Source organism: Cololabis saira, chromosome 11 (assembly GCF_033807715.1).
Source record: "Cololabis saira isolate AMF1-May2022 chromosome 11, fColSai1.1, whole genome shotgun sequence".
NCBI lineage: Eukaryota > Metazoa > Chordata > Actinopteri > Beloniformes > Belonidae > Cololabis > Cololabis saira.
The window spans coordinates 26827547-26850168 of NC_084597.1; the positions used below are offsets into that span (position 1 = coordinate 26827547).

Below are 22622 nucleotides of genomic sequence, written 5' to 3' on the forward strand. Positions count from 1 at the left end.
GATTAAATGTAAAAATTAACATACAAATTCAAGATCTATAGAATACATCTGGAAATGTGACATATGAGCATATAAAACATAGTGCATGGTGTTATATGAAGTCCTATTGAAAACATTTAATTAGTTGCATCTAACCAACTGAAAATTGCAAAATTGTTCTTTAATATGAATGCAGTAACTCTATAAATCTATAGATATTGGGTGAGAGTTGTAACATGGGGCATTTGTGCGCGTTGATTATTTACTTTACATATAGTGTATTTTAAATCTTCGTTTGAGAGCAAGGTGAAGACTTCAGCGTCATCTAGTTGTTTTGATCTGTCATTACAACTCAGTGCCCAAAATTTTGGGTGGATACTGGATAGGGTATAAATTAATTAAGTGCAATTAGTGTTTCAATGCTCTAAAAAATTAATATATAATAGTAATTATTTATCAGTGTGACTTAATCTTTGTCTGGTGTTAGCTTTCTGTTACCATCTCCGATGTTAACGGGTCGGTTTTGGCCCGAGTTTTAAATCCTCTCTAAAATACACTAAAAACAATTATCCATCAGCAAATTTGTTTCTCAATATCTTGGTTACATTGTTAGGCTTCCTTATCCATGAAAATATTGGTTTTAATATTTTTGGTGTGGGAACTCTGTCTGGGCCTTTTTTGTCAGTAAAATGAGCCTCAAGAGAATCATATGAATAAATAAAAGGTTGTTGTGTTACCTGGCTATTACTGAGGGGTATTACAACCAGTACTCGAGTTGTAAAAAAAAAATCAGGGGGGATGGTGGATTTTATCATATGGGGACAGATATTTTGTGCTGATTACAAATAATATAATATATTACAAATAATAGCAGTGACCAAAACACCTGCAGAAATACTGCAGGAATGACATAGCAGCAGTTAAATGCAGCCTTCTGTAAACTTTAAATATCCACTGGGCTTACATCAAATACATCAAAACACAACAATAAAAAACAGTTTTCTGAACTTATCAATATGCCTCTGTCCTTCACAGGATAAGTAAAATGGATCACTGCAAAAACTCAAAATCTTTTACAAGAATATTTGTCTTATTTCTAGTTAAAATGTCTAATTTTAGTAAAGAAATCTCATTACACTTAAAACAAGACTCATCCCTGGAAAAAACAACAATTTTCACCTGTTTCAAGTAGATTTCACTTAAAATAAGTAGAAAATCTTTTGCTTGTAATGAGAAGATAAATCTTGTCCCACTGGCAGATTTTCCTACTTATTTCAAGTGAAAATTTACTTGAAACAGGTGAAAATTGTCAAATAAGTTATTTTTCTGGTTTTATTTTTCTGGTGATGACTCTAAATGTTGAAATAGCAGTAAAACCACATTCATTGATGAAATGACATAAGGGATGGAAAGGGGGGATGGCAGTTTTACAGCGGGGATGATTTTGACCTTTTTTATTTCAGGGGGGGATGCCATCCCCCCTCATCCCCCCTCAACTCCAGTACTGATTAGAACACATCTTTTAAAAGTAGCATTTTGCCTTAAGTCTCAAAAGCTAAGATGTAACTGCTGAATTAGTCATTTTTGCTTCATTTATTTATTTCAAAACTATTTCAAAATTGTCCAGATCACGGCCGCGCGCGCTTGCGCGCACACTGCGCGCTCCTCTCCCGGAATCAGGACGTCATCATGATGCCCCCTCTCTCCCGTCCGCGGTCCTCACAATCACGCCGCCAAAGTGCAACATTTGCGCATCCTTCCGCTGTAATGTGACTGGCCCGTGTCCTCCGAGCTGAAATAGCAGACTGCGATATTTCCAACAACTCCCTGGGAGCTGCGGAGCGTGCAGGAGGAGGCGGCTCGGTCGCTGCTGTAGAGCCGACGGCACAGCTGCGCTGACGGGCAGCGGCTCTGCGTCCATCCCGCTGGAGGGGCGACCACGGCCCAAGAGGGGCAAATGAACGAGCTGGTGAAGTGTCTGCCCTCCCCAACTCTCCCCGGGCTGCACTTCACGTGTCTGGACGCCCATAAAGGCTGGCTCTTTAAATGGACCAACTACCTGAAGGGCTACCAGCGGCGGTGGTTCGTCCTCAGCAACGGCCTGCTGTCCTACTACAGGTTGACGCACCGCCAGAGTTGCTTAAGGTTGTTTTATGGTCCCGCGTTACACCAACGCAGAGCTACGGCGTAGGGTACGCGGCGACGCGCACCGTACGTTCGCGTCGCCGCGTACCTTACGCCGTAGGCTAACGCCGTACCCTACGGCGTAGGCTCTGCGTCGATTTAACGCAGAACGATAATTCAGGCTTTAGGGCTCCAGCCCACCCCGCCTACCGTTTTGTTATTTTTACAGTCGACAGCAGTGGCGTCAATTCAGTGGAAGCTAAGGTATGGCAAGGTTACGAGTTACAGAACTTAACTAGAGTATCAATCAACACGTCCAGCAAATACTCATCACAGAAGTCTGCTATGGAGCTTATCTGTGTGGTCAAGAAAATTGGAACTTTTTCAAATGCAGTCTCGCTCACTGCAAAAACTCAAAATCTTACCAGGAATATTTGTCTTATTTCTAGTTAAAATGTCTAATTTTAAGTCAAAAAATCTCATTACACTTAAAACAAGAGTCATCACCAGAAAAATAACTTGTTATTTGACCATTTTCACCTGTTTCAAGTACATTTTCACTTGAAATAAGTAGAAAAATCTGCCAGTGGGACAAGATTTATCTTCTCATTACAAGCAAAACAATCTTGTTCCACTGGCAGATTTTTCCACTTATTTTAAGTGAAAATCTACTTGAAACAGGTGAAAATAGTTGTTTTTGAATCTTGTCTTAAATGTAATGAGATTTTTTTTGACTAAAAATTAGACATTTTAACTAGAAATAAGACAAATATTCTTGTTAAGATTTTGAGTTTTTGCAGTGTATAATAACTAGTGAAATCGATCATGTTGTTCTGATTTGCATTTGTAGTTATTCTATATGTATTAAGTAATAGAATAATCAATACAAATAGACACAGAGTAATTCCATAAATGTATTTAAAAAACAAACATTTACATTTTCCCTTGAAGCCAAGGTGTGGCGGCAGCCGTACCTTGCCATACCCAATTGACGCCCCTGGTCGACAGTAAATGTATTTCTTTGCAGCATGCTTACGGTGCTACATGTAGTCACCAGGTTTCTTTTAGGACTTGGATTGATCATGAGTTTTGTCTTCTGGACTTTATGGGTGTCTCCTTACTTTATCTGTATCATCTCCTTTGGCTTTCTGCCATCAGTTAAGTCTTAGTTGTGATGCTGTTTCCACAGTAAACTGCAATAACAGATCTATTTGTGGACCTGGACCTAGGAGGTAGGGTTGCCAACTCCCTGAAAAATAAATAAGGGACACCTCATCGACAGCCTTCATCCTTTCTGGTGTGGTGAATTTTTTTAGCCCCTTTTTTTGTGAGTGAAACGATTTTTTAACTATTTGACTAGAACCTGAATTGAATTAGATGGATATTTTTGAATGCCATGAACACATAGAAAACAAATTATTATCCAGCAATCTACAAAATAAAAAAACGAACTGAATAAAATAAGTATCTTTCTCAAACAGAAACCTGTCCTGCTTAACTTAAAATTGCATAAATTAATATAAAACAATAGAAAGAAAGGAGAACATCCATCCTGTAATAGTGCACATTTTTAGTGCAATAACAAAAGTGCAAACAGAAAGTCTGTAGAAAACTTGTAAACATATTTGTGCCTCAAAGGCCATGACTGTAGGCTGCAGTTGTAGTAAAACAGAAAAAAATATCTTGTGAACTCACCAGCTCAATGCCATTTTCCATTGGCATTTTATGACTATTTTTTGACTCACAGTAATTCGGGACAAAGTGCGTCCCTTTTCAGCTCAATACGGGACGCGTACTTTAGTTTATGAATACGGGACGATTCTGTTTTTCAAGGGACGGTTGGAAACCCTACTTGGATTGATCCTTTGTTTTGTCTTCTGGACTTTATGGGTGTCTCCTTACTTTATCTGTATCATCTCCTTTGGCTCTCTGCCATCAGTTAAGTCTTAGTTGTGATGCTGTTTCCACAGTAAACTGCAATAACAGATCTATTTGTGGACCTGGACCTAGGCGGGGAGTTACGGCTGGTCCTAGTTCAGTTTTTGTGTTTTCTTTCCCCTCAGGACTCAGGCTGAGATGGCACACACCTGCCGGGGCACTATTCCCTTGGCTACAGCACACATTGAGGTGGGGGAAACCTGCCACTTAGTCTTGACCAGCGGGGGCCGGAGCTACCACCTGAAGGCCACGTCTGAGGGAGAGTGCCAGAGATGGGTGGCCGCTTTGCAGCAGGCCAAGGCCAATGCCACCCTCCTTATGCATCACTCAGGTGGAATGGATATATTATACTCAATGTGGTCCATAGAGCCTTTCCAGTACATTGTGGTAAATAAGAAAATATTCACATAAATGTTGAATTGTGGGGCCTGACATTATCTTTCATTCATGACTCTTTCATTTGTTATTTTAGAGCCAAAGATTTGTAGTTCTGACCTAGAAAATGTGCTTCAAAAGAGCACGTGAAGAATGCCTGTAGTCAGACTAATTTTAGATGTAACCTGAATGCAGGCTCTTGCAAGCAAGACCCACTTCCTAAAAGCATATTATATTTCCTCTTAGCCTTTTAGTGTCATGTAGACAACAGAACACTAGAGGGCAGTGTTATCCAATGCTTCCTTCTGGGAGTACTCTGGTGGGACAAGGGTGTGATTAAACACAAGGAGAAAAAAGGTGTATTCAATCATGTCATTTTAAATTACATATTCATCAGCTGTGATCATCGTAATGCTTTTTTTTTTTTTTAAACCTCCAGATATTTAAACCAAGGAAAATGCTTTGAATCCCAAATGAAAGAACACTTGGTATTTGCTGCTGCCCAACCTTTTATTTCTTTTTTCTGGATTTTTTTAATGAAAAAAAATCAAAGATATGCAGATTTTTGCACACATGCATCCACCATTTCCCTCCCTCCCAGTATCCTTCAGCACCACAGCAGCCAGTAGTGGTGAATGAAATGACCTTCCTCTAGACTCCTCCTCCTGTTCTGGTAGCAGAAAGGGTGGAAAGAAAATAGAGAGAGCGCGAAAGAGAGCATGCGGTTGTGAGGATTTTCAGTGAAAATATTTCCCACCAACAAATCAGTAAGGAAACACGAGTACAGCCTTTTCAGTGAGTCTCACCTTGTAAGTAAGCTATCCAGTTTGTTTTTTTGTTTCAATTTTTATAGACAGCAGAATAAGGATGAATCTAGATGCTGTGTGTTTGCATGTGTTCTGACACGCGTTTGTGTATTTGTAATTGTCCCACACTGTCTCTTGTTGTTGATTTCAGTAAGTTTTGTGATTTTGGGTTCAATGAAAATGCCATTTGGTTTTAAAGTTATCCAAAATGAAACAGTTATTTTCAAAGTCACTGCAAATCAGAAAAGCAGGACTGCACTTGACTGACTCAGTTATAAATCTGACATCTTCACAGGTTATTGAATACAGCTTCTACAGCAATAGTGCTTTTAAAAATGTTTGCAACTGCAAGATGTAAATCTATGCTTCTTTTCTCTCTTGTCATATTAGCACAGTGAGACCTTGGTTGCCATGTGAGGAATTTAAGCTGCATTTACTAGCAGACTTTGCCTTAGTGGTAGTGATTACAGCTAAAGTTGTAATCAGGGTTTAAAAAGCTTAGCTTTGCAGACTTGCACTTGTTCTGAGGTTTTTGAATTTAAATACACTGTTTGTTTTGTCTGCACTGTTTGCTGTTCATTATTTTGATCGTAATAATACATACATAACTTGTATGTCAATGTCTTGTATTTGGTTCATGTACATTTGGACAAGCTTAGCTGCTGCATGCCTTACGCAAGTGGAATCTGAGATGCAAATCCTTGTGTGTTGTGGGGAAGTGATTACAGATTATTGATGCATTAACGTTGATGGGTTTAGCTGCTGAGCAAATTAATTGGCTTGAAGAGAATTTCAACAGCAGACTAGTTAAATGCGATAAGACCCCATCATGCAATAGCTGTCCCAAGATTCTCAAATATTTACAAATAAGTATGTTGTGACTTCAAAATAGAGCATAGTGTGAGAATGAATGAAAACATCTGGATGCTGGGTGGTATACCTTACACTACCTTACACTTCAGCAAACACTCAACATACCGTACTTTAATTGCTGTCTCTGTTGTAGGCAGAGGATTTGAGCACATTCTCTGACTTTAGACTCTGACTCCTTCTTTCCACACTGTCCATAATAATGATCCGTCTATCACCTGTGGGTGTCTTTTTATGATTCAGCGATGAGTCACCGTCTGATCTCAGACACTTCACTGTCCTGTGTGGAAAAACAAAGCCTCACTGCACAGAAAAGACCAGTATGTTTTGTTTCTTTACATGCACACCATCATACCTTGGATGAGCTTTAAGGCTTTGCATCTCAGTACGAGCCTGTTGGATGCCAGATGGCCCCAGATTTCAAACTCTAATGTCTTACCACCTTAAGCAACAGAAGTCTGGTATATGTGGGTCATAAAACTATTACAGAAGCCTGAAGTATTTTTCACCCTCCCATTTTTTAATCTTCATCTCCAGAGAATTTGCCTATCCAGTTTGCCCTGATTGTTTTTATTTCTTTTTTCCATTTTAATAGGGTGTAGTAGTTTGTCTTCATGCTTAGCCACTCACAGCCAGTGATACACTGGCCTAGTTTTAGAAGACATGCTTGTAGGCTTTGAGATTTAACATACAATATTTGTCTTAGCAGAGAATGTGTTGACCTAGAAAAGTTTCATAACATTACAGGATGGAAGTAGTTACATATGTTTCATAGCTGGATTATTTATGATGACGGTACATTTATAACTGAATGGGAATGCAGTGTATTTTTCATCTGATCTCTTCTTCACGTGCAGCACATTGTGGCCAGTTAGTCAGAGTTTCAAGGTGTATTTGAAATGATATTGTTGGAGGTTAGGCTAAGTTTTAAAAAGACAAATATATCCAACTAGGGGAAAAAAAAGCTAGTGATTCCATGTGATGGTAAGAGGTTTACGTAAAACAGCATTTTTAAAGACAAGCAATTGAGGTTAGATACAGAAAATGTATATAGCCTAACTTTCTGTATTTTAAGGGACAAGAGCTGTGGTAAGGGGAATATTGATTACCTCATTGTTGAAAATAGCAAGAAAACCTCAAAATTCATGCAAAACTAATTTCTATTCTAATGCCATGTAGTGATTCCAGTTTTCCTGTAACTCAACAAAAAAAGACTCGAGACTGACGGTTCAGCTCATCCCAACAAGGGGTAGAGAAGAGACAGAAAGAGAGGAAGAAAGGGGTAGTGCGTCATCCTTTTTTCTCCCTCTAAAAATAGCCTTGCCTCCTGATTGCACAGGCCTGCGTTTCCAGGGCAACAGTGTTCATTCACAGCTTCTCGATATTGTAAGGGAAGGACTTTAGGAAACTGTGGTGTGAAGTGTTATTATCTGCTTCCATCCATTCCATGTTAAAAGACTTAAACTCATCTCTACCTTGATTTAAAAGATTCAGAATAACTTTCCCAGCCTGTCTTTCATTAATTATCCATGTGCTGTTTAATCTCTGCTCTATCAACACCTAAACTGTTTACATACAATGAACTCTGTTATTTTTGTTAAATTGTTAATCTGGTACAACACATTTGCTTTTGTGTCTGTGTGTGAAGATGACTCAGGGGATGAAGTCTCTGTACCTCAGGAGGACCGTGTGCTGAACCAGGGGGTGCTCAAGACTCTGGCCAGCAAGCTGGATGATCTGAGCACGTGTAATGAGCTTATAGGAAAGCATGGGGCCGCCCTCCAGCGCTCCCTGAGCGAGCTGGAAGATCTGCGTGGATCCACTGACAACACAGACAAAGTGAAAGCTGTTAATGAGCGAGCCACCCTCTTCCGCATCACCTCCAATGCTATGATCAATGTGAGTTCATACAGTCTGAGCCTCAGTAGACATACAACCACAGGAGATGTCTCCTTTAATGATGCAACTTGACGTTGCATTCTCCGTCCTATGATGTGTGTTTTTGTTCACACCCCAGGCTTGTCGTGAATTTTTGGATGTGGCAGAATCTCACAGCCAAAGGTGGCAGAAGGCTCTGCACTATGAGAGAGAACAGCGTCACCATCTGGAGGAGACCATCGAACAGTTAGCCAAACAGCACAACAGTCTGGAGAGAGCCTGGAGGGAGAATCCCACCTCATATACAGGTGAGACATGTCACTGTCATTGTCCTGTAGGCAGAGGTGGACAAAGTACTCGACCCCAGTACTTGAGTAAGAGTACAAATACTACTGGTCAAAATTTACTCCGTTACAAGTAAAAGTAGCTCAGTCAAAATATTACTCGAGTAAGAGTAGAAAAGTACTTGCTTTTAAAGGTACTTAAGTATCCAAAAGTAAATGCTTTTGAATTTACTTTAAGTAAAAGTAAGAGTAAGAGTAAATTTCTTATTTTTACATCAGTAAATTACTATATTTTTTCTAAAGGCTCTGTCTTGACTTGTTGCGGCTCTGTCTTGACAAACGCAGGCTACTTTGGCGGTATTGTTTTGAGGAGGCTTGACGTATTTCCGCTTTACGTACATCCCAGTGGAGAGCGTGCACTGTGATAGGTCTCCTCCTTTGACAAAAACAGCTTGTGTCCAATAGGATTTTAGGGAAGAAGAAAAAAGAGCAGACCTGAAAGTAACGAGTACTTTTCAGCCTTCCTAGAAATTTACTCGAGTAAAAGTAAAAATATTTGTCTTGGAAATGTATTCAAGTAAGAGTTATAAGTACCAAAGAAATCTAATACTCCAGTAAAGTACAAATCCTCTGGATATGTACTTAAGTACAGTACTCAAGTAAATTTAATCCGTTACTGTCCACCACTGCCTGTAGGCAGCCTGGGTAGTTATGGTGTGAAATGCAAAGAAGAATATGGCCCTCTTCTGGTTACTACAGGTGATACAGTCACGTTCAGACGAGTAATCAGATGGTTAAAGTAGTGTCTTAGACAGTATCTTGTTGAGATTATCACTATCATTTGTTCGTTTTTTAGATCATATTTTGTTGTCTGTGAAGTAATTATCTTACTAATTGTTTTGTGGGTGCTCCTCATTTTTCTGGACAGTATTTTCTGTTTCTGTTTCTTTTTAGATGTTTTCTTAGGGACATTACATCTACAACAGCTGGAAATTACACTCTATACTGTAATATGACTTCTGAAGTTGTTTCCGAACTACTGGGTCATCATCTAACACTAAGGGCCTGATTTACTAAAGGTTTGCGTGTGTAAAAACGTGTGCAAACTTGACATCACCCGCAAACCAAAGTGCCAGCTGATCTACTAACAGCGTGCAAAGAGGACTGCGCCTCTCAAATAAGCAAAATAGCACACGCTATTCATTTAGTACTTTTGCCCTGATGAATAATCAATATGGGGCGTACCCACCAGAAATCGCTAAATACTGGGAGGGGAAAATGCAAATATGTCCTTTTACCACACGCAATGAGATTTACCAAGCCTGAAAGTTTTTGCGTGGATTGTGATTGCGTCTGTATTTAATACGTTCGAAAGGAAGGTGCTAATCTGCCCATCATTACGCAGGGATGCTTGTTGGTGCCTGATTTGAGGACTGGGGTGGGGATTCTCCACATGCAAAAGGAGAAATATTTTATTTGAATGTTAAATCGAGTATTATTCAGCAAAAGGTTGCCACAGGAGGCACATTCATTTTTTTATTTGTGATAATAAATAAATCACGTGTTTTCATGGAGAAAAAAGTGTTTCTTATTGTGCGCCTGTTCTGCAGTCATACCCCGGTGTTGTGCCGTATTCAGCACCCCTGCCGTGAAAAGCACCCCCTCGTCTGACAAAAATGATATTCTCATTCCGTGTCATGTTCTGTTTAGCGTCCAGTTTTGTGTTAATGATTCATGTTAAAATGCGCTCGTGGATTCCACAATAGTCATACTTTCCCACAATCACAGTCACAGATAACAAAAATCGGGTAAATGGTTATTGATGTCATTAATTAATAGCCTGCTTACTGTGTTGTCTTCCATAATATTTGTAAATATATATATAATATAAACTCCTAAGTATGTGTTTGTGTGAGTGTGTATATATAAATATATTGAAGTGTCAGTGTGTTGTTTTTTTTCTTGGTCTACTTATCATTGAATATACGAGGGGGTGCTTTTCACGGCAGGGGTGCTGAATACGGCACAACAATTTGCCTCTTCCACTAATATCTCTAACTCCAACTCGTCAAATTTCATTTTGCGCTTGCAACTATATCCTGCTTTCCATCCAGACTCTCCATGGCGCAAAGTTTGCGCCGCAAACCGTAAGACGCGCAACACCTCATTTAAATACTGAGGTTTGCACCTGTTATCAATTGCGCACGCAATCTTAGTTGATCACCCGCAAAATACACAACAACAGCACGCGCGAACTTTTTCAGTGCACACGCAATTTAGTACTCTTTATTTAGGATCTTAGTAAATCGGGCCCTAAATATTGAAACCTCTCTGTGATACCGTAGTCCCCAAAATAATAATGAGGACTGTAAAGGCTTTCAGAAAGAGGCAATGATGTATTCCTTCTGTAATGAAACACTGTGTGTGCAGCAGCATTACAGTGTGTACAAAACATTTAGATTAAATATGGGTCTGTTTCCATAGGTGTGGAGCGGTCTCAGGAGGGAGATGTGAGTGATGAGAATGAAGAGGCAGAGTTCTTCGATGCCATGGAGGATTCCCAAGCATTCATAACTGTAACTGCAACCAGCAATATACAGCACAAGTAAGAGACACAACATTCATTACATACTGTACATTGTAATTTCAAAGCTGTGTTATAGCCAGGAGAACAACTATTTTTTTTTTTTTAAGTGTGTTACTCTCTCTTAGGCGTTCTGGGAGTAATCAAAGTATGATGAGTGGAGGACTGCCTGGTGACTGGACTGAGAATGTATGTACAATCATTAAAAATAACACACACACACACACAATACACTTTACACAGATATGTTTTACACAAATATCATCTTCATTTATTACTCTTCCTGTTGTGTCTGTTTTAACATAAGTTTAAGCTTTGTGCCTGCTTTTTTATTTTTTACAGGAGACTTCTGGCACAAATCATGTGCAGCTACGAAGAACAAGACGCAGCCGTATTCCTGACAAACCAAATTACTCCCTTAACTTGTGGAGCATCATGAAGAACTGCATTGGCAAAGACCTCTCCAAGATACCCATGCCTGTAAATGAAAAACATATTTGCATGTCTTAAAAAACATTTCACAGATGAGCAGTACATGAAATATATTTCTGTGCATATGTAAGCAATTTTTTTTAATTCACCTGAAAGCTTAGCAAAAATGTATTTTTGCAGGTAAATTTCAACGAGCCATTGTCGATGCTGCAGCGTCTGACAGAGGATCTGGAATACAGCGAGCTGCTCGACCGGGCAGCTCGCTGTGAATCATCCATTGAGCAGATGTGCCTGGTGGCAGCCTTCTCTGTCTCCTCCTACTCCACAACAGTCCATCGGACAGCCAAGCCCTTCAACCCTCTGCTGGGGGAAACATACGAACTTGACCGACTAGAGGAGTATGGCTATCGCTCCATCTGTGAGCAGGCAAGACGAAAACATATCTATCTCATCAATCATATTTCAACATCCTTACATATCCAGACACATAGAGATCAAATAACCCCACGGGACAGAGCTTAAGCATAAAAACAGTGTGATAAATCTTCAGTACATTGCCTCTGGCTGACTCCAGCTGATACCATTTACTCCCAGGTCAGTCATCACCCGCCAGCTGCTGCCCACCATGTGACATCACAGCGTGGATGGACTCTGTGGCAGCACATTACCATCGATAGCAAGTTTCGTGGGAAATATATTTCTGTCATGCCTTTAGGTGAGAGGCAGTCATTTGGGGGGTTGCCTTGATGCTCTTCGAGCTTCAGTCAGCATGTATTAGCATAAATACCGCCACAAACTATGAATACACCCAAATAACCAGGAGGGGTTTATACATTTTTCTTTTCACTAGGTAACATTCACCTGCAGTTCCACTCAAATGGAAATCGCTACGTGTGGAGCAAAGTGACATCAACGGTGCACAACATTATCGTAGGGAAGCTTTGGATTGATCAGGTGAGTTCTTCTTATGCCAAACACTTTTCAAAATCAGTTTCACCAATTCAGAGACCAATTTAGACCAATTCACGGTCTGATGAGTGGACTGTGGCCTTGATTGTGTTTTAGGGCAGAACTTATTGTGAGGTAAAATTAAGTTGTAAAGACTCATTATAAACAGTTAACTCAATAAAGAGTTGGTAGTAAAATAGAAATTATTATTTAGACTGAAAAATGCGAAGCTCAGTCACCCGGGAGGAGCCCGGAGTCGAGCCGCTGCTCCTTCACATTGAGAGGAGTCAGCTGAGGTGGCTTGGGCATCTGTACCGGATCCTCCTGGACGCCTCCGTAGGGAGGTGTTCCAGGCATGTCCCTCCTCCCTGGGGAGGTGTTCCAGGCATGTCCCTCCTCCCTAGGGAGGTGTTCCAGGCATGTCCCTCCTCCCTAGAGAGGTGTTCCAGGCATGTCCCACCGGGAGGAGACCCCGGGGCAGACCCAGGACACGCTGGAGAGACTATGGCCCAATCTCAATACTCCCCCTTCTTTTCTCCACTCGCCCTTCTTTTCTTCCCTAACCCCTAAAAAAGAAGGGGGAGATTTTAGGGCACTTGAAATCTAGGGCACTTGGCCCAGGTGCCTGTCCCATTTCTCCTACTCCCCCTCGTTTTCATCCCTAACCTGAACAGGAAGCAGAAAGCCAAAAGCTGTTTTAATTTCAGCTGTAGCGCTGTTAATATGGCAATTTATTAAGTTTTAATATTTTTTCAGGTATAAAGGTAACCTTAAGATCCGCAACCTGGGCTCAGTTTATCCAAATAACGCCTGTTAAGAAATTTGACCCGATGTTTTCGGAGATGAGAAGAGCCGCCGCCCCCGGGGAGCAGCCTCAGCTCACAGCCCGAGAAGAGACGTGTCCGCCGGGTCAAGCTGCTGCGTCAGCCCCGGGAGAGAAACTCTCTCTGGGACGCAGCTCTGTTGAGAATTACGCTGGCTGAAATAAATAATTTAGGAAGATGTTGGTTTAATAGATTAAATCTAACAGTTGTAGCTACGCCTGTTAAGAAATTTGCTCCGAAATTTAGAGATTTCTGTCTGCCGGCTCCGGAGTTTAGGTCCGCGTTAAATCGACGCAGCCTACGGCGTAGCTTATGTAACCTATACGGCGTCGTTTACGTAGGTTACGTAACCATATTCCGGCGCGATCTTAGCGAACAACGGACAAAAAAGGGATTATGTACATTCACTGAGTGAATATTATGAAAGTAAAATATTGGTTTGCGCCGAGAAATGTAATCAAAATGCATTTTTATGCAGAAACTAACTCAAAATATAGATTTTATTCCCCAAAAAATAAGAAATGTCCGCCATGTTTTTTTTTTGATTCAGTCCGCAAATGACGACGAAAAGCATTCTGGGAAATTTTCATACCCCCTCGCTCGCCAAGTGAGCATCTGCAAACCCTCGATTTGAAGGGGCTATTCTCAGCCCCTAGCCCTCGTTATGCCCCCTCCCCCTTGGTGAAAAGAGGAATTGGGACACCACTACCTTCACGGGAACGCGCAAAAGTTAGGGTTAGTGAAGAAAACGAGGGCGAGGGGGAGTATTGGGACGCAGCCTTTGTCTCTCGGCTGGCCTGGGAATGTCTCGGACTCCCCTTGGAAGAGCTGGAGGAAGTGTCTGGGGGGAGGGAAGTCTGGGCATCTCTGTTAAGACTGCTGTCCCTGCAACCCGGTAACTGATAAGCGGCAGAAAATGGAGGGATGGATGAACTGAAAAATGTACACAGTCTATTATCAAAATGAATTCCGTGTGTGTGTGTGTGTGTGTGTGTGTGTGTGTGTGTGTGTGTGTGTGTGTGTGTGTGTGTGTGTGTGTGTGTGTGTGTGTGTGTGTGTGTGTGTGTGTGTGTGTGTGTGTGTGTGTGTGTGTGTGTGTGTGTGTGTGTGTGTACCTTGGTAGCCTAGAGTTTTAAATCACGTTTGTTCTTCTTCCTGGCTTCCTCCCTGACGCTTCTGTCAGTCTGGGGACATTGATATTGTGAACACCACCACAAAGGACACCTGCCGTCTCAAATTCTCCCCATACAGCTACTTCTCCAGAGACGTCCCACGCAAAGTAAGCATACAGTAACAGATAACTAGCATCTTTCTTGGTTGTCTTCATTCAGATCTCACACAATTTTATACTTTTTATGCAAACAATTCTGTTTAAGCAGCTACTATGTAGATTTACTCTTGATATCCCTAATAGTAACTGTATCCTATACGCTTCATGCTTACCAGTCCAGATAATCCTTATGTCCTCATGTACTGTATCTGCTAAGTCACAGGTTCACCAACTAGTGACAAACCTACAATATATACTTATAATCACAAAAAAATGATAGCCCTATTGGGTGTAACATCATCATTACTATCTTGACTTTATAAGTGACTATCAGATTGCCAATGTAACTGATCTCTTGTCCCATGCGCTTTTTTTTTTGTGTGTCTGCAGGTTACAGGAGTAGTAGAGGACAGAGAGGCCACAGCTCATTATATCCTGTCAGGAACCTGGGATGAAAAAATGGAAAGTGCTAAAATAGTGGAAAGCAGCCAAGGATGTGGAGGCTCTGAGGGCAAACAAAAGATGGTTTATCAGACTCTTCAACCCAAATTGTTGTGGAAGAAATATCCTCTCCCGTATGTTTTTATTTCTAACAGACTTCTACTAAATCTTCATGTCTGAATATGCCAGTTTTCAGTAACTTGTGACAAGTCTATACTGATATCTATTTTCCCTCTGTGTATCTCTCACCGTGTCAGAGATAATGCAGAGAACATGCACTTTTTCTCCTGCCTGGCCCTGAGCTTGAATGAGTCAGAAGAGGGCGTTGCTCCCACTGATAGTCGCCTGCGGCCAGACCAGAGACTAATGGAAGCAGGTCTGTGGGATGAAGCAAACATCCAGAAGCAACGAATAGAGGACCATCAAAGAGTGGAAAGGAAAAGAAGAGACGCACAAGCTAATCAGGCCCTGGAGGAAGGTGAGTACCACGATACCAGCAAGAATTGTGATGACATGGATTTTGACTTTTATCTCTTGTACTTAAAGGGGACCTATGATGAAAAACACGCTTTTTCTTGCTTTAACATATATAAAGTGGTCTCCCCTCAGCCTGCCAACTCAGAGAAGGAGGAAAGCAACCAAATTCTGCAGTGTCTGTACAGCCGCCCGGAATGGCCGTCCAGTCTGATGTGGCTTCTACGAGCCGTTCAGATTCTGCTCCTGTCGTGACATCATGACAGGAGCAGAGGTTGGCCTCCGATGCGTGAAACCACGCCCACAACTATAAAACCGTGTAACTGCATGAGAGCGTCCGACTATTGCATCGCACTGCGTGACATCGGATGCTCTCTGTCCATCTCCCCCCAGCCAGCTGCCACTTTGAGGTTTTTGTAGTGAAATGAGGAATTATCATAGAGATAACTTCTCATTTCAACTAACTGGATCAGCCATTCCCCATCCATGACCGCTTTCAACCGGCTTTCAACGCGAGCGACAGGAAGAAAATAGAAGCAGGGCGTCCGACAAATGTTCAGCTCAAAACGGTGCGCCGCGTTGTGCTGCGCAGCTCTGCGTCGCTGCGGCCAGTTAGGACAGTCCAATAGAAAATAAAGCAGTGGAATTGATTTTGTCGCTGACGCTCGCTCGCATCGCATGCATGACACGGTGTAAAGGCTGATTTATGGTTCCGCGTTACACCAACGCAGACCCTACGCTGTACCCTACATCGTAGGGTCTGCGTCGATTTAACGCAGAACCATAATTCAGGCTTAACTCCCCGGGTCGGAGCTTCCGCCATTTTTTCATAGCGGTGTTTCACGTCATTCAGGCAGCCAATCAGCACAGAGCCTCATTATCATAGCCTCCCCGCCCACTCAGAATCCTGCATAGAGAATGAGGTTAGAAACGGTAAAGATAAAGACATGGCCCAGAGGCTGAATTTCTCATTTATATAGAAAAAATATCAAAAGATTGTTTTTAAGACATTCAAGGCCTGTTTAAAATATACATTAAATGCCATAATAGGTCCCCTTTAAGTTGTACAACCTTTAGTATTTATTGAAGTTGAAAATGTATGAACCATAAGAAATGTTTTACCTTTCTTCATAATAAAATAAATAAATCTGCCCCGCACATTAAACTATAAGTCTTCCATATTTGCTTGGAGGAATTTTTACCAGTTCCTCAGTTTCAACTCTGATATGTTGACGGGTTTCTTTCGATTAAAAAGGTAACTTTTAGCCAGTGTTCATAGGTATACCGATGATAAAAGATTTTAAAATTTTACAGACTTATAAGGACTTGTCATTGTTCTTTGGTGTCTTTTGTCAATCGCAAAATGTATTTTTTTTGTAGATAATAGACAAAAATGAAGACACGAATTTCACTTATATGTTTAACTGAAAATACAAGACATTTAACCATTTATTAGATGTTCAATGAGCCGTCATTCAATCAAATGAGGAAGAAAAGAAAGGAATTTCATTATTGTTTTTAGTATGAGTTAAGCTATAGATTTAGCAGTATCACGTAAAGGCTTTTGTATTTAGAGTTTATGGAAAATATTGTCATATTCTCATAAATATTATTTGCTAAAACTGAAGTGACATGTTTTTTTGTTTTGTTTTTTTGTTATTCTTTGTCATCAGGTCAAGACATTGAGGGTTACCAGCCACTGTGGTTTGAAAAGAGAACGGATGATAGTACAGGAGAAAGCACCTACATCTACAGAGGAGGCTACTGGGAGGCCAAAGACAGACAAGATTGGAACCAGTGTCCTGAGATCTACTAGGACAAGATTTCCCTCACAGTGTGGGTTTGGCGTGGCTTCTTCTTATAAGGATACTCTGTTAGATGTTTATGCTAGTGGGTTAGTGAGTGAAACAGCAAAGTTCTCCCTGATTTCCAAGCACAAAACTCCTGCTTCTACTTTCTGCACTGTCATAGCTGTGTTTCCTGAATGCATGGCTTCAGTTCCTGTGTTAGCGTCAATGAAGTAAGGAACTAATCTTTGTGAACATTTTATGTTCTGCTTTCGTGCGTGTGTGCGTGCGCGTGTGTGTGTGTGTGTGATTGACATGTGGTTTTTAGAAAGCTCTGCATTATATCACACCTGGTTGAGTGTGTAAGTAATAACTTGGGGGCATGAAGTGCTCTGGGAGCGTGGGAAAACTACCAAATGTCTTGTTCTGAAAGCTGGAACAACTTGTTCATTGCTGAGCTTTCACAGAGACACTAGGCTTTGAAAGGAAAGGAGAAATCCTTCTTATGTGCTTTAAAGGTATCCCAGCAGAACTTTATTCACTGATCCCCTAGATTTGTGGATGTTTTTACCATCCTATATTTAAAAAATACACAAATTGTACTCTGAACAACTTACACTCATTTGCTGACTGGCCTGTAAAGAACAGCTACAAGGACAAGGAAACTCAAGTTGATGTCAATGGCTGTGGATGGAAAACTGACTAAGAACACGTTTTTTCAGGTAATGCCTGCTTCTCCCATGATTACAATTATGTTTCTATTTCTGTTAAATGTAGATTTTGCTAATTTAACATTGTCAGTTCACTTTTAAATGGAAACACTAAACACCCTGAGAGAGCACTTTTATGTTTCTACTGACCATAGAGCAACCTTGTTAAGCCTGTGAAAATGGCTAGAGGAAGATCCTTTTTGTAGCCTTAGTTTTTATGGTAAAAAAACAAACTGTGTTGCAAATTCGAGGTTCTTTAAAGTTTACCAGGCTTGGGGGTTCTAAGTGAAGATACTGCTGAGTTTAATTACGTTAAATTATGGATGAGCATCCTTCATTTTAGGAGGTGATCAATATAAGTGACTTAAAGTCGGGATAATGCTGCTTGTGCATATACCTGTTTGGGAATTTCTTTTCTTGTTCATCCTTTATGTGCATTTCAGAATTCTCCCATATTGCAATAGATAGTACAGGTCTTTATTTTCCACACACAATATTTCAAAATTACAAAGCCAAACAGAATTTTATAGTTTAATGGAAGCAACAAGCAACTCTACGTAGCAATAAACTTCTGACCACACGGGGGCAGCATATCTAGATAAGGTGGATGTGTCAGCCCCCTAGTGTAAGACATAAATGCACGCTGGACTGTCCCAACTCATTAGTACAGTATTGTTAATGTTTACATGGTCAACACAATAGATCTATGTGCCCCTATGTGTTCATAAATTATATTGCAACATGAAATGTCTTTAATTAACTAAACACTCCTCTTTTTTTATGTTTTACATCTTCATGAGAAGATGTGAAAAATGTTTTATTCGCATCCCACATTTAACCATAAGCAACTTTATCAGCAGCAGTGTATATATGGCTATAATTGCTCAAAAGCGCAAGTCTCCATTATTCTTAAGTGGAAAATGTTTAGAAACCCCTCAAAGGTTTCCTTGATGCGCTGCCCAGAAAAACGATGTCCCAGGTCAAATAGATAACCGACAAGCCAATGGTGGCACCAAACAATATCCAGAGTTTTTTGTGGAAAAGGGAGAACCATCATCACTCCAGGATTTGATCTTTACGCACACAAGCCTTTCTTACCCTAAATGCTCATAAGAGTTTGTTACCAAACTCTTAAATGATTCTCAGACACCACAAAGCAAAAGTATCTGACCTGATGAAATGAAGATTAAAGTATATGGCCACAATTTCCCTGTGTGGAAGAAACTGAGTAATGGGTTTTATCTCATTAATACAATCTCTACAGTTAAACGTGATGTTGGAAGCATCATTATGTGAATCTTCACAGTTTTCCTCAGCAACAGATAATATTGTTGCTTAATGGCAATTTTAGCCTTAATTATGTAACACATTGATAAGTTCCTTGTAAGTATTATAAATATATATATATAAAAAACATTTTGCACAAACAATAGCAATCTTTTTTTTCAAACATACATGTATACTTTGGGGTGTTTTTTTGTGATAAAACTTACTCTAAATACTGATTAGTGTTTATCATATTGGTAAGTAGCAACAAACGAGTTTCCCCGACACAAGTAAAGCCATCTCCGTCAAGGTTATATATGCGTAAAAACTGTGTCGCTTCATTTATGCGCTATTTGTCAGCAATAACACCATATGAACAGCTGTTTAAGAAAAAAAGACTGTGAGGTCAGAGAGGTGTTTTTATACAGCTAAATATTAAGTTATTGTAAAAGAACTCCCTTACATGAGGACTTCAGTCATAAGCTAGAAAACGCAGAGTAAGGGTTACATACATTTGCGAAGGTTTTTGTGCGAGCATGTGCTGGCGTATATTAGGGGTAAATATACTCTTATGAACAATAATTACCTGTTTATTTATATCTTCCTGTATATTATACCAGGGCATGGTGCACATGTTTGACTGCCTGTATATAGCAACAATATACTAGAAATAGAATTACATTGGTTATAATTACTGTATGAAAGTTTCATTTGCTATTACTTGAACATTCTACACACTGTTTAATCTTTTGTTGTGTACAAATAATCAAAAATTAAGTCAAGACTATAAACAATTTATGAGATGCTGGGGAAACTAAAATATGAATATAAGATTATGAGGTGTGGTACATTATATTTATTATGGAAATAAGATGCTATTCAAATAAAGCACAAGGACATGTTTACTTGACGATGATGAAAATGTTTCCATATCAACATATAGCTATGCATGATTTTAGAGTGCTTATTTACTTCTGCAGTGATGACACACACAGCTAATAGTTTATGATCACTGATACATAATGTGAATTCACCTTTTGTGCCCAGTTACCTCAAAATGTTACCTTTTGAGTTCAAATAAATAATATACTGCTGCCTCTGTGTCTTTGGTTACTGACAAATCAATGTTATTTAAAACGTCTATGTTACAAGGTACAAATGATTTTAAAACATTTTTTTTAAGCACAAAACACCCCACACACACACACACACATCCAGAACAAATATTGTTGTTGACTGTATCAATGTCTGTAAACCAACAACACATTTATACAAGGAAAGTATCTCTGGTCTGGACTAAAACAACATCCAACAATGTTAGAAAACAATGTCATCAATCCGAAAGTGGCAAACCAGACATTAGTAACTCCACAGTTGACAATATGACCATTTTAAATTTAACATGTATTTAATACATTAAAAGAAAAGCTGGTAGGAAAGTAATTCCGCCCTAGTAAGGAGATGGAAGGAAAAAAATGAACGTTGATATATAAAAAAGGTGATATGTATTGTAATGCAGAATACCAGTCATGAAAGGGTTGGTCTGAGGAGCAATGATGGACAGAGGATCTCCACTGTGACAATGAATGTAAGAGAAAATCATTGAAACATTTGAAAATAATGTTTCTCAAAGAAAATGTAGAAGAAATTTGCAGAAAGAATACAAGGCAAAAGGTGCTTTACTGGAAGCTTCAGCTGCTGGAAGATGTAGAAACATGAGCTAGATGCAATTTCAGTTGGTATCATCTGGTGGAAGCCTTTAAACCCTTAGCTTAGCTTTAACCCCCAAACCCTTCCTGACCAATCCAAAACCCACTGGAGTAGTCTCTCAGGGCAGTTAACAGCACAATAAACCTTATGTTAATATTTTGCACACATCCCTCTATGGTATTTGTAAGTTCCATTTGAATGTGCCTCGGTGAAAGAGGGTCCTTTTGCGTCCGTAAAGTTATCTAAAACATCTTGGGATAAGATTTTCATACAGGCCTAGCTTCAGAATGGCAAACTGCTCATAGCCTCCTTGTCCTGACCCCCTGAACATAGACTGTAATTTACTGGACAGACAATCCATGATGTCACCCACAGCTTTTCAGACTACTGTTTTGAAGCCTCTTTTTCTTCAATGTTGCAAATGGTATCCTCAAGGCCTAAAAGTCTTTGTGTCGTGAGAAGAAATGACAACATTGCAAGTGGTAAAATCTTTACAATTCCAACTTTTATAGAATGTGTTGCATTTTAAATAAAAAAGGGTAGGCCAATATATTAACATATATAACTGTTATTGAGGAAAAATACATAAAATATACTACTATACTATACAACTGTCTGTAAATCAGAATCAGAATTAGGTTTATTTGGTCAAGTCAGGTCAAACAAGACCTCGCTCACTGTACAGTAAATAGACAAATGACAGCTCTTATTAACATATACGAATTTTTTTTAAAGTGAAAGGTGCAGCTGTATGAGGTAAACATGGTTATTGAAAGGTGCATTGTTACAGCATATGATTGTGGTTATTATTATTATTATTATTATTATTATTGAACAGTGATTGATTACTCTGAGACGTTATGAGTAGGGTTGCCAACTCCCTGAAGAATAAATAAGGGGCACCTCATCGGCAGGGCCGGCCAACCCGATTGCCTTCACCCTTCCTGGCGTGATGAATTTTTTTAGCCCCTTTTTTGTGAGTGTAACGATTTTTTAACTATTTGACTCAAACCTGAATTGAATTAGATGCATATTTTTGAATGCCATGAACATGAATTATTATCCAGCAATTCACTATTACATAGAAAAAAATATTTAAAAAAAATAAAAAGTCCAAATGTCGACAATAATGTTGAAATACAATTTCAAGAATAAAGTCAAAATTTCGTGAATAAAGTTGAAATTTCGCCTTTTTTTCTCAACATTTCAACTTTATTCACAAAATTTTGACTTTTTTCTCGACATTTCAACTTTATTCACAAAAATTTGACTTTTTTCTCAACATTTCAACTTTTTTCTCGAAATTGTACTTCAACATTAATCTCGACATTTCGACTTTTTTCTCGACATTTCGATTTTTTTCTCGAAGTGCATAATGAAAAAAAAATCTTCCTCCTCTAAAATATTATTTTTATTTTTCTCCTGCCTGGCCCTAATACTCTTCCGTACTAGTCCATGGGCCAGAGCCCAAAATTTCACGGTGACCAAACTTGCTTATAATTTTTGAAAAGATCCATGTCTGTAGATGATATTTTGGTGTGATAACCCTTCCTGAGTGGCAGCTGTATCATAGTTATCAGCTCATGAAGTTACCCATCCCCTTCAGAAAATTACATTTTAGATGCTGCTGGTATATATATATATATATATATATATATATATATATATATATATATATATATATATATATATATATGGTTATATATATATGGTTTAGACTCAGGATATCTGTCAATGTTTCACAATATTGTCTTTGGTATCATTTTAAAGGGGACCTTTAAAGCATTCATTCAAGCTAAGATGTGATACATTTCCTGAATCCTTATGGTCCTGTGAGTATTCCAATTTTTGTATTTTGTGTCTCTGTTGTTCCTAGATGACACAGGGATAAAAGATAGTATATCATTTAGGCGAAAATTGTG

At 39.5% G+C, this 22622-nt stretch overlaps 1 protein-coding gene across 2 annotated transcripts; it reads left to right on the top strand.

Annotated features, from left to right (window-relative positions):
* Positions 1 to 1683: 1683 nt before the first annotated feature.
* Positions 1684 to 20077, top strand: osbp2a (oxysterol binding protein 2a). 2 transcript variants are annotated; one of them, XM_061734236.1, is made up of 14 exons: positions 1684 to 2097; positions 4167 to 4372; positions 7741 to 7991; positions 8110 to 8278; positions 10739 to 10859; positions 10967 to 11027; positions 11181 to 11318; positions 11451 to 11696; positions 11865 to 11985; positions 12121 to 12224; positions 14226 to 14321; positions 14703 to 14887; positions 15011 to 15231; positions 16901 to 20077. In XM_061734236.1, exons 1-14 carry the CDS (start codon positions 1937 to 1939, stop codon positions 17041 to 17043), a joined length of 2223 nt encoding a protein of 740 aa, XP_061590220.1. In that variant the 5' UTR covers positions 1684 to 1936; the 3' UTR covers positions 17044 to 20077. The 2 variants fall into 2 exon arrangements, with proteins under 2 accessions (XP_061590220.1, XP_061590221.1); XM_061734237.1 differs by lacking the exon at positions 1684 to 2097 and having other exon boundaries at positions 4175 to 4428.
* Positions 20078 to 22622: the final 2545 nt, after the last annotated feature.

Excerpts from the sequence above, each read along its gene's own strand:
- osbp2a (XM_061734236.1), top strand. The coding sequence starts at position 1,937 with ATGAACGAGCTGGTGAAGTGTCTGCCCTCCCCAACTCTCCCCGGGCTG. Across the intron at positions 11,028-11,180 it reads CTGGTGACTGGACTGAGAAT|GAGACTTCTGGCACAAATCA; the intron begins GTATGTACAATC and ends TATTTTTTACAG. Across the intron at positions 14,322-14,702 it reads CCAGAGACGTCCCACGCAAA|GTTACAGGAGTAGTAGAGGA; the intron begins GTAAGCATACAG and ends GTGTGTCTGCAG.